At 36.9% G+C, this 12,678-nt stretch overlaps 2 protein-coding genes across 3 annotated transcripts in view; one reads left to right on the top strand and one right to left on the bottom strand.

Annotated features, from left to right (window-relative positions):
• Positions 1-1,470: 1,470 nt before the first annotated feature.
• Positions 1,471-12,678, top strand: part of LOC136029483 (alpha-(1,6)-fucosyltransferase-like) — a 105,519-nt gene continuing 94,311 nt past the window's right edge. Inside the window, exon 1 of one of the 2 annotated variants that reach the window (XM_065707912.1) lies at positions 1,471-1,588. The gene's annotated coding sequence lies outside the window, so the exon portion shown is untranslated. Of the gene's footprint in view, positions 1,589-9,560; positions 9,580-12,678 lie in introns of those variants that run through there. The other variant, XM_065707913.1, reaches the window with a different exon arrangement.
• LOC136029731 (uncharacterized) lies at positions 8,710-11,645 on the bottom strand. The gene is made up of 3 exons (XM_065708235.1): positions 11,156-11,645; positions 9,950-10,060; positions 8,710-8,768 (listed from the first exon to the last, which is right to left on the bottom strand). Exons 1-3 carry the CDS (start codon positions 11,643-11,645, stop codon positions 8,710-8,712), a joined length of 660 nt encoding a protein of 219 aa, XP_065564307.1.

Genomic DNA, 12,678 nt, shown 5'->3' with positions numbered 1-12,678 from the left:
AATATATCAAACTTTCGGTTTTCTTTTTCAAGGTTTTTGAGGTTTTGCTTTCCTCCTTCGCAAGAAGGATACAAAGAAAATACGCTCAGGAAATTTCAAACATTGCAAGTATTTACTGCGTCTGCCTCGGTGGTATCGGAATAATACCGTCGTTTCTAAATTTGACATTGTTGATGCGCCCTAGCGACTGAAACAATTATCTAAAGATATATCTCTTAAAACTCAGCAATGATTGGTGTTTTTCATCCTCTTTGGCCATTTTTTTAATTGAGGTAATTTATTCCTGTTGTATTTTGCTATGCTGTTATGTTATTTATGTTGTTATGTTTTTGTCTTTTTTTCTTTTTATGTGTGTTTACTCCACAGTTTAATTTATTTTGTGGGTTATAAATAAATTATTATTATTATTATTATTAAAATCTGCTTGAAGATTTGTCCAAAATACAACTAGTAAGCCAGAAGCTTAGCCTAATTTTAATGGAGAAGAGCCTAAGAAAACTTTACAAAAATCACTTTGATTAAGCAATAAAAAACAATGTCAGTTAAAATAGAATAGATAATTATTTTTTTAATGTTTACCCCAAAGGAAATGTTAGAAAAAAATTTAAGCACTACGTTAAACCAAAGACGAGCAGAAATATAACTCAAACCCAAAACGAAAAGAGATTACAGTAAATAAGCAGGTCTAACTTAAAACCAAACTTTTTAACTTTTAACTTTTAACTTTTAACTTTTTTTTAACTTTTAACCAAAGGAAATGTTAGAAAAAAATTTAAGCACTACGTTAAACCAAAGACGAGCAGAAATATAACTCAAACCCAAAACGAAAAGAGATTACAGTAAATAAGCAGGTCTAACTTAAAACAAATAGAATCTACAGCAAACAAAAGCAGGGCTAAAGCGTTTTGCAAACCAAAACGTCATTTGCCTTTTACTGAAAACAAAATGCGTTTATATTTTTTTTTTTGTTTAAAAATTTTATAAATACAAAATTGTTGATACTTTCAGGAATGAAAATATCAACAATTATTCAAATTTGTGTTCATTAATACTTTTCAGTAATCTTATTTAATTGGGTGATAGTTATTTTTGTTGTTGTTGATATTATGACAAATGAACCGCAATCCTCGCCATAAAACTTATTTGTTAATGGATAAAAAGTACAATTGTTAAAAGGTTATATGTAATAAAAGGCTACGATTTTCTGATGTAGATGGAAAAAAGAATGTAGCCCACAGATTGCCTAAGCCTTCTCCAACAAATTTCAATCTTAACCTGGAGCCTTTCAATTGTGGATTCATACTATTCAGTATTAAAAGATCGGAATTAAAGGATTAAGTCTAAGGAAAATCTATACTGGTTTCTGTTTTCATATTGATCCTTCATATAGAAAAAGTTTCTACTACTTCCTGTTCTTGTAATCCCCATGATATTTTTCGGAAATTTTTGCGAGTTGGCGGTAATTAATTCTTTGAACGTTCATGACACTAATTCTACTGAAACACTGATTTGATGAAGAAGTAATACAATAGTAGAATTATTTAAAAAAAATTAATCCAGATCATTTATAGGGAATAAATTCTGAATTGTAAGGATAAAAATTTATTAGATCAGTTGTTTGCTTAGATTAAAAAATCAGTCGTTGATAGTATTTTTTTAATAAGTTATGTAATAAGAGAATTGTTGAGGTTTTGGAAATGGAAGTTTCAAGAATGAATAGGCCTATTACAGCACAGGAATGAATTTCCAAGATTTACCTCCCCCTCTAGGAAATTTATAATTCTCTACTAGTGGGCTCCACAAAAGGAAACATGTTAATAAAGTAAAAGTAGCTAATATCATCAAATTCCTTATTTTATGTTCTTCCTTGTGAAAAACTGTGCTGTTCATATTTGGCCTATTGACTTTTGAATATAGAGAACATACTGCTTGATGTCTTTTTGGTAAAATTCTAGTTAATTGACTTCTTGCTATCTCAGAAAGGGTTTAGGTTATGAAAATGAAACTTTCATTGATGGGTCTACAGGCTAAAGTATGTCCCAGGAAGGTCTTTTGAAGCACCTGCCTCCACTCTTTCTCCCTTTAGAGGGCCCTGACCTTTGATTACCTTTAAAAATATGTGTGTTATAAAAGGGAAACCTTGCAAAATAGATCTTCTGCTTAATGAAAGTACAACAAAATTGTTTTCAGCTTCATAACTTTGCTCAATCCCCTTGTATAAGGTTTTAAAGAAATGCAAATACATTTTCTAAATTTGGAAAAAAAACCCTGATAAATGTTTTCTTCTCAAATAATAAGAATTGTATTCTCAGAACTAAAAGCAGAGAAAAGGCAACTAGTAACTGAAAATTAAGGTAAAATGTTGTTTTGTCAAATTTTCAATAGTTATAGACCTGTCATGTAGGCAAATTTCAGGGCCCTCTAGAGAGAGAAGGAGTAGAGGTAGGTACTTCAAAATACCTCCCTGGGACACACTTTAGCCTGTAGACCCATTGCTGAAAGCTTCATTTTCCTAACCTAAACCCTTTCTGAAATAGCAAGAAGTCACTCAACTAGAATTTTACTGTATTTTTTATGCTCTTTCTAAATATAATAATCACTTTTGCTGAAAATAGAATTTACTCTAACTCTATATACCAATTTAGAGTATATATTTACATATTAGAGGTGGGGGTAAATTTTAAACTTGCATCCCATTTGCATCAGAAATAAACTTTATCCCCACCCCATAATGTGCAAATATGTGCCCTGAATTGGTATACATAGGGGTGGGGGTAACATTCATTTGCTGCAAATGTGTATTATATTTGAAGAGAGCATAAATAAGGCATCAAATGATGTGTTCACTTCATCTGTAAGTCAATAGCCTTAAATAAACAACAACAAAATATTTATGCTCTTTCCAACAATTGAATTTGTCCATGTGACTAGCCTATACACCTCATTCCCTTCTCCTAATGGCCCTACATATACCCCTAACTTAAATAAAAAACTAATCAAACATGATAAAACATTTAATTTTTTACTTTATAAAAGCCTAGGTGTGGGTTATGTAGCATGTTTCTTCTTGGCTAATCATGTTATCATATGGTAAATGTGTAGTTTACAACATAATTTAGATAGGATAACAGCAACTGTATCACTTGGTGCCTTTGTTTAGGCCTCTACTCTTTTAAAATTAAACAATTGCTTCTGGGGCAGATTCTATTGAGGCCTTAAAGGCCTCAAAATAGTCCACAGTCCTCAAAAGTTTAAAGTATATTTATAAATAAAACTGGCTAGCAAGAAATTTTTTTTTATTTTAGTAGATTCAGGAATAGGCTAGTAATTATCATTTTCCTTAGTCTTAATAGGCTAGTAAAAAGTTATTTTGAAAATAAATTTGCAAAAACTCTTAAAAAAGAATAAAAACTTTTGAGGTGTTTCATTGGTAATCAAATTGCTAAATATTCTGTTTTTACTGACTGAGACTGATCTTCTTTCTACTGTTTTGGATATTATACTTCCATCAGCCCATTTATCCTAATAATTAAAAAAGAATTCCATAAAATAAGTTTTTCAAAGTAAAGAGCTCCATTAAACTGAAAATGAGCAAAAATAGAATCAAATAATCCACCAAATGTAAAACTACCACAAATCAACATGAATAAATAAATGAAACCCAAAATAAAGAGAAATAGCAATAAATAACTGAGTCAAACTCAAAATGAGCAGAGATTAACATGAGTAGGGTTCCAACCCCTATGCTTCCTCAAGGCCAGAACATAAATAACACTCTAAAATAAAAAAAACTATTAACATTTTCACTTTTATATCTTAAATAAATCAAAACTATTAAGATTTAAGGAATAAATATCTGAACATAGAAAAAAAAACACAGTTGTAGAGCAACTAAACAAGTACCAAGATTTATTCAATGGGATTGGATAGATGGAAGGTGCCTGTGAAATATTCCTTAAAAATAGGTTTATACCAGCAGGACAACCAGCAAGATTAGTCAGCTCCCATAAGTTTCCTCTGGCCTTCCCTCAAGGCCAGAACATAAATAACACTCTAAAATAAAAAAAACTATTAAAATTTTCACTTTTGTATCTTAAATAAATCAAAATTATTAAGATTTAAGGAATAAATATCTGAACATAGAAAAAAAACACAGTTGTAGAGCAACTAAACAAGTACCAAGATTTATTCAATGGGATTGGATAGATGGAAGGTGCCTGTGAAATATTCCTTAAAAATAGGTTTATACCAGCAGGACAACCAGCAAGATTAGTCAGCTCCCATAAGTTTGGAATAAAATTGACTGTTGTTAATTTTTATGGAGGGAAAGGGGGGCATTTAGGGCCAGGGGTCAGCTCCCAAAATTTCGGAATAAAATATCAGACATTTTTTTGCAGAGATCAGGCCATGGAGGGCTGGGGGTTACCTCCTTTGAGGTTTGGATTAATATATCATTGAATTTTTTCTTAGGGGAAGGAGTTAGGGCCAGGGGTCAGTTCCCATAAGTTTTGGGATAAAATATTATTAATAAGTTGTTTTTGTTTGGAGGGGGTCAGGCCATAGAAGGCCAGGGCCAACTCCTGTAAGTTTTGAATAAAATGTAGTTAATAATTCTTTTTTGGAGGGAGGAGAGGCAGGATCAGGCCATGGGGGTTCAGGGGTCAGCTCCCATAAGTTTTCAAATAAAATATTATTAATATTTTTTTTGTGGGGTCCAGGGATCAGCTCCTTTAAGTTTTGGAATAAAAGATCATTAATAAGTTGTTTTTTTTATTTGGAGGGGGATGGAGATTGAGCTATGAAGGGCCAGGGGTCAGCTCTCTTAAGTTTTGGAATAAAAGATTGTTAATAAGTTGCTTTTTTATGGGGGAAGGGTCAGGTCATGGATGGCCAAGGGTCAGACCCCTTATGTTTTGGAATAAAATATTGTTAATAGTTTTATGTGGGGGGGGGATTTGGCATTTGAGGGTCAGAGGTCATCTCCTGTAATTTTGGAATAAAATATTGTTTATTGGAGGGGGGGGGGGGTATATGATCTTTGAACTATTTGAAAACCTTCAATAAAACTTATATGCTTAGGACATATCTTAAAACACCTACCATGGGCTCTGGGTGGTTGTTTTGAGTCTGAAGTTTTTGTTGCTTGATCTTTGAACTTTTTTTTTTTAGCAAAATAGATATCTTAAAATTTTTATTGGAAGTCTTTAGGGCAAAGGGACAGGGGGAGGGACTAGTTGTCCTCCAATCACTTTTGATTCTTAAAAAGGGCACTAGAACTTCCAATCAAAAGACGTACCTCCGTAATTCCTATCTGGCTATTTCAGTTGAATTTCAAGCCAATGCCAGGTGTATCCTCCCAAAATTTGAGAAATAGATTTGTGGTCCTTTTAAACTTTATAAATCAGTGTTGAGCTAAGTTAAGAGGCTCAAAAACACTTTTTGTCCCTGATTTAAGCAGTAGGCCCAGGTTACATCTATGATTCAAGGTTTCTCTACAATAACTTGGTAGAAATACTAGTTCGATGGCCATTAGAGAGGGAAGCAGTGGATATAGGTACTTGAAAATGCCTTTCCAAGGAATATATTTTCAAGATATATACCTAATCTTGCCACAAATAATTGCACTTTTAGAGACGTGCTAACAGATGAAATATTTGTTTGGGATCATGAAATAAGCTTGAAAGAAATTAAAGAGATTATTGCATCAAACCTTATGTACTTCAGTAAAACCAGTGATATAGCCCAGTTGGAAGTTGATACCTCTAAACATGGAAAAGGGGCAAGAATCTTGTCTGGTGGAAATATATTTGGGTATGTTTCAAGGTCTCTATACAAATCAGAACAAAATTATTCACAACTCAAGAAAGAACTGTTTGCAATAGTGTTTGGAATCAAACATTTTCACCTTTACATCTATGGCTGGAGGATAGATGTCATCACTGATCACCTTGACTTACTTACTTGCCTTAAGTCTCCTAATGGGTGCTGCTTGGAGTAGAAAGTGATGTCTGTCTCCTCCATCCACTTTGGTCCATGGTGAGTATTTACTCTTTGCCCTGTCTGATGTTTGCTATTGTCAAGAACTTGGACAGGCTGTTGGACCACCATTTCTTTGGTTGGCCACGAGGTTGCTTCCAACTGACTTTGATAAGGTCACAGTTGTAGATTGTCTTTGCAGGTAGATGTGGTGGCATTTGATGCAGGTGCCCAAACCATCATAAGGTTTGCTTGGCTGCTTGAGTCAAAACCAAGACTGCAGTGTGAGCTGCAGAAGCTTCTCATTGCTGACAAAGTCAGACCATCATAGAACCTCAATCCTCCTCAGGCTCTTTGCATGAAATATGTCAATTTTCCTGAGGGTTGCAGCTGATGCTTGCCATGTCTCAGCTCTGTAAAGCATCAAAGAGCCAATTACAGTGTCAAAGATCTACAGTTTTGTTGTGTGACTGATGTTTGGTTTTTGCCAGAGGTGATGACTCAGTGTGCCCATGACAGAAGATACTTTGGATAATCTTGCTTGCAGTTTGGAGAGAAGCAAGTCATTTGAAGAAATTATGGAGCCCAGGTAGATGAAGTCTTGAAAAACCTTGATGCCAGTGGTGCTCTCCAGGCTAACTGGAGAGTTAATGGTAGGAGAAGATGGGTCTGTGGCCATAATTATAGTTTTGTTCCAGTTTATATGCAGTCCTACTTTGGCAGCCTCTTCTTGTAGAAATTTGGAGCGCTTCCAGCAGCTGCTCCATGGAGTCCGTCAGAATGGCAAAGTCAACATCTGTGGTGGCATGATCTCTGAATTTCAGCCCAAAGCTGAGATGTGAAGTGGTTTTTGTAATAATGTAATCTACAATGACATTGAAGACCTCTGGGACCACTGCATATCCCTAGTGCACCCCTGTCATGATTTGAAAGAATGGGCTGTGCCAACAATTTACTTGTACACAGCTATCCATCCCATGCTGCTGCATCTTGAGAAGTCTGCAATATTTCTTGGGTAGGCCAGTCAACTCTAGAATCCACCAAAGAGCTTTTTGATTGACTGAGTCAAATGCAGCATGGAAGTCAATGAAGGCAATAAATGCTTTATGTTGGAACTCTGTGGTCTTCTCTACTATTTGTTGAATCATGAAAATCTGCTTGATGGTTGAACAGTCCAACATAAAACCAGCTTGCTCTGGTTGCCAGATTTTTTAATGATATTCTGACATCGATCCAGCAGGACCATTGAAAACAGTTTGCCAGGGACTGACAGTAGGGTTATTCCCTGGTGGTTGGAGCAGTCGCTTTTGAGCCTTTCCTCTTCCATAAGGGGATGATGACACCCTTCTGCCAATCTTTGGGAAGTATCTCTGTTTGCCAGACTGTAGAGAACAGGGTGTGGAGAAACAGGAGCATTCCAGGACTACCATATTTTAGCAGCTCTGAGCTTAAGCTGCAGATACCAGCAGCTTTATTGTTCTTGAGCCTTTTTACTGCATGTCCCATTTTTGAGGGGCGGAAAGGCTTGTCTGGAGGAGCATCTGTTTCAGGTCTTTGACTGCAAGGTGGGCTGGGACTATCATTAGGAGGCACAAATGAGCTAGTATTGTTGAGGAGCGAATAGAAATGGTCCTTCCACCACTCAAGACAAGAACCTTCATTAGAAAGAAGTGCCCCATCTCTGGACGGGACAGGACCCAATGTGGGAGTTTTATTTTCTGTGAGGTCTCAGAGATGCTTGAATAGGCTGCTCATGTCTTTCTTTTTTTGCAGCTAGTTCAATTTAATTCGCTTTCCTTGCAACATGGGTTCTATCCCGGTGAATGGGTCTGGTCTGCACTCCATCAAGCCTTCAATATGTGGTCATGTCCACAAGAAGTCTTGCCTTCCGTCTTTGCTCTATGACTTGCAGTGTTTCATTAGTAAGCCATGATTTCTTTGGGTAACTCCTCTTGCCAAGCACTAGTTGTGCCGCTTTACTGGTCTGCAATTTAAAATGCTTCCAGAGATCTTTGCTGCTATTAAGTGAGCCAAGGGGCTCAAAGCAATTCAATGTCTCAATACTGTACTTCTGGCAAGTATCTGGTTCCTTTAGTTTCCCAATATCTGCAGTGATGGGTTTTCTTTCCAATCATTGTGCATGGAGGCAAAGCCTGAGATCAGTGCACACAACCCTGTGGTCTACATTTCCAAGCTCTGCTGATCTGTAAGTTCTGCAGTTCTTCACCAATGATCTCCAGCGTTTGGAAATAATGATGTAGTCTACCATCTTCTTTGAATGACCATCATTACTATACCATTTGTACTGATCTATAGTTTTGTGTTGGAAGTACGTGTTTGCAATGCAAAGGTTGTGAGATTGGCACAGTTCAAGTAGGCAAAGCCCATTGTCGGTAAGTGGGTCAGGGGATACAGGACTTCCTGTGCTGTACCATACACCCATATCATTGCGCACTGTTGCATTGAAGTCACCAAGGAGAGCAGTTATATCATGGAGGGCACTGTCACAAGGCATCTGGACAAAACAAAGTAGAATTCCCCCTTATTTACATCATCAGAATCGTTGGTTGGGGCATAGCATACAATGACAGTCATCTTGTCATGCTTGTGTCCAAAGTGGGTCTTCATTAATCTGTCAGATACAGCTTCGGGTAAAAGTAAGGCCTTTCTTGTAAGGCTATTTAGTGCAAGGCTAACATCATTCCTTCTTGTGCTTCCTCCAGACCAGAGCAATTAACCACTGTTACCTATTTCCTCTTCTCTGCTTCCAGTAAGATGGGTTTCTGTAAGACCTGCAATTGACACTTTATTCATGTAATGTTCTTTGGAGAGTAGGTTCTTTGACGTAGGTGCATTCAGAGTCAAGACATTCCAGGTGGCTGTCCGTGTCCATTGACACGTGATGGTTGAGATCTTTGAAGGGAATCCAGGTCCGAGGCTATGTTGTCACTTTTCATAGCACTTAATTTTGAGGTGGAGGGTCGCTAGTTCAACCGACGTTAGGCCTGGAATCTGATTAGAGCTAGGTTAAACCTTGGTACTGAGATTCCCGGGGTGGCCTCCACCCACTACATGAGGTTGCAGCTGTCCTGATCAGAGTGTTTAGTTAGGGGAGAAACCCAATATCCAGAGGCACATGGTCAGTAGACAGAGTCTGCCTCATTCAAGACGAACTCCATTCATCTCCAAACCACTGATCACCCACCACTTGAAAATATTGTAATAAAGGTTATACACAAAGCACCTCCAAGAATCCAATGCTTGATGATATACATTCAGCCACATGATCTAAGAATCCATTATAGACCAGGCAAAGACATTCCCATTGCCAATACCCTATCAAGACTATGCCTACCAGATACAAACCATAAACTATACAAAGATATAGAAGTTTATATACACTCAATTATTCAAACCCTTGCAGCAACACCAGAAAGACTACAACGAATCAAATATGAAACCTTGATAGATCCAACACTCCAACAGCTAAAAGCAACCATCTCTGAAGGATGGCCACTAGAAAGGAAACAATGCCATATATCAATCTTACCATTTTGGAATTTTAGAAGTGAATTTTGACAAATGAAGGAATTATTTTGAAAGGTGAGCAAATTATTATCCCTGAAAAACTCAAACAAGACACCCTGCATAAACTTCATTTGTCCCACTTTGGTCTAGATAAAACAAAGCAAAGAGCAAGAATGTTCTTTCTTTTGGCCTAGAATGAGTAAAGACATAGAAGCATTGGTACAAAACTGTAAAGTTTTGTGCCTAGGTTTTGTACAAAACTTTAAACCTTGGGAACATGTTGCATCTGACTTGTTTCAATGGGAAGGAGATTAATTCATTGTGAAGGTAGACTATTATAACAGATATTTTTCAAGATAGATAGATTACATTCCACAACATCTGCAGCCGTAATTACTAAGCTCAAGGGACAATTTGCAGGACATGGAATCCCCTAAGTACTAACCACCAACAATGGTCCTCAGTTCAGTGCCTCCAAATTCAAAAAATTTACAGAGCAGTGGGCAATTCAGCACAAAACCTCTAGCCTGCATTATTCCAAATCCAATGGACTTGTCTAAAAATGTGTTACAAACCTGCAAACAGATTATGAAAAAATCAAAACTAGGAAAACAACCCTTACATAATTATTTGATTATCTGAACATCTTGCTTCCAATTTCTGCCGATCATACAAACATGAGATGAATGTAAAGAAAGTGGATAAAGCATTAGAATATGAATCAAGAAGATCTGAAGTGTACGCCATGGATAAAATTGATGATGATATGGAAGATGCAGCCAGGTGGCAAAATAGTAGAATATTGCACTGGCATGTTAAATTGAGAGTGGATAGTCAGTCCTTTGTTTAACTTCCCAGTTAAACAAAGGAACAAGCCTAAAACACTTACTAACTTGTACTTGCTGCAGGACCAGACATGGATGCCTTTCCTGGCATGTGGAAGACTCATTATGGCTGACTCCCATTTGTTGTAGTCTTGTGCCAGATCTTCAGCAAACTGGAGCCAGCAGCTCTTCCACTTTCTGCCAAATTTCAGAAATCCACCAATGGTATTGAGGTTGTTTTTGACAGTTGTTAACCAATTTTGCAATTCACTGCTCTGATGTCTCTGCCAATCTGACACAGGTCGGCTAGATGCACCTCCTTGATGATGTGGTCACTAAGTCTTCCCAATGCATGGCCAGGCCAATGTAGTCTTCTCTGTTTGACAGTTGTGGCTGTGAATGGGATGTTATAGCAACAGGAACCTACATCAGCATTTGAAATTGTGTTGGAGTATCAAATCCTCAGGATTTTTGTAAACAGCATTGATCAAAGACTTCCAAATTATAAAAATGAAGCACGTTCAGTGGCAAAGTCTCAACTATATAGAATAAACAAGATCTAACAAGCTGCTTTATAAACACAAACTTTTGTCTTCAAACTTATCTCCTGTCCATTCCACAAAAGGTGGTAAAGTTTAAAGAATATAGCTTGAGCTTTGTTGATTCTGTTCTGTACATCGAGGTCACAGCCTCCACAAGAGTCTATTAGTAAGCCAAATAAGTTAAGCTATCAACTTTTTCCAATTCCTGTCTGTAAAGCATAATCTGATAGTCCAATTGTATTTTTAGGTCCATGACTTTAGTTTTGACTGTATTGATCTTCATACCCAGTAGCTGAGATAAGCATGCTATATCTTTTAGCATTTCTTGTGCAGTTGCTAGATCAGCAGCAAGAGCAACAATGTCATCAGTGTAGTCCAAGTCAGACATGTTAATGCCCGACCCCATAATAACACCATTAAGACTCAATAGTTTTCTTTCAAGAACCCAATCTGTACAGTAATTAAACAAAACAGGGGATAATGTACAACCTTGTTTTACTTCACCCAGCACCCTTACATTTGCTTTGCAGTTCTCATAGTAGGCCTTTAACAGCTGTATAAATTTAACCAGCATACCATCTTCTACCGTGATTTTCCAAAGGCTTTCATGGGTCACTGAGGTGAAAGCAGTAACAAAACCCAGAAACATGTTAATTACAGGGAGTTGTAGTGTTTGCACTGTTGTAGAATACGACAAAGGGCTACTGTGAAATCTGTGCTGATTTTCATGCCTCTGCTCATTGCTTGCTTCCTTGAACCTTATGAGTAAAATCATTGTAAATGCTTTGGGGTCAGTGTCCATGAGTGATATCTCTCTTTAGTTAGGACTGTTGCTTTTGTTTCCGTTTTTATATACCGGATTATTACTGACACTTTCTAATCAGACAGGAAGGTCTTCTTCTCCCAAATCAGACTGAATAGGGGTTCTAGCTGTTATGCTACAATATATGGTGGGGTCTTGTTGACCTCAGAAGGGAGACCATCTTTCACAGGTGACTTATTGATTCATAGCTGTTTAATCACATTTAGTATCTCTAAAGGTGAAGGCAAAGCTCTGTCAATTTTGTATAGTGGTTTTTCACCTGTTGGTGACACTATCATCAAAACGTCTTGCCCATCTGATTTTGGATTAAGCAGGTCTTTAAACTGATTCCCCAAGTGATAAATTTTTACCTTGCATGCCAGAAATTTGTATTAACTTGTTTTTCTTCTAAGGTACCAGTGATATGTGAATTTTTTTTCCAGCTATTTCTTTCAGAGTTCCATACAACCTTCTTGTGTCATTAGTTCTGGCTGTTTTATTTCATATCTAGGACAACCTCATTCCAAAAGTGTTGGTGGTCCTGATGTAAGCTGGTCTTAATCTGTTTACGTAATTACTTTTTTACTGTGGTTGATGCATTTGATGCCTGTTGTCTAGTCTAAATTAGTTTTACAGTTTTTCATAAAATAAAATTTTTTCTGAGCTTTGCAGGAGCATAGCAAATAAATTTGGCTGCCACCTTTTCTTTGGTGTCTTGCAATTGTTTCCATAGGGTGGTGGGATCTTCATCACAATCTCTCTGGCTTGCAAACTGTTTTTGCAGCTTTACACAGAAATCTTCTCTAACTGACTGAATTTTCAGTTTCTCCATGTCTAACTTCCATTTTGGGGTTTGTCTCTTCCTCATGATCACCTTCAGGAGTATCTTTGCTCCTGCACGCATATAATCAGTTCCAGATCTAAATCCTGTGCATATTCCTCTGTAAGCTTGAGAATTTTTGAGGAGTGCCAATGCTGACGGATCAATATATGGTCAATACAGCCT

Source organism: Artemia franciscana, chromosome 7, assembly GCF_032884065.1.
Source record: "Artemia franciscana chromosome 7, ASM3288406v1, whole genome shotgun sequence".
Classification (NCBI taxonomy): Eukaryota; Metazoa; Arthropoda; class Branchiopoda; order Anostraca; family Artemiidae; genus Artemia; species Artemia franciscana.
This window is presented reverse-complemented; position numbering and strand designations above follow the sequence as displayed.

Coding starts and splice junctions, on each gene's coding strand:
- LOC136029731 (XM_065708235.1), bottom strand. CDS start 11,645: ATGATTTTACTCATAAGGTTCAAGGAAGCAAGCAATGAGCAGAGGCAT. Junction 10,061..11,155: donor ATGCTTATCTCAGCTACTGG/GTATGAAGATCA, acceptor ACACATTTTTAG/ACAAGTCCATTGGATTTGGA. Junction 8,769..9,949: donor ACTGAGGACCATTGTTGGTG/GTTAGTACTTAG, acceptor TGTCAATTGCAG/GTCTTACAGAAACCCATCTT.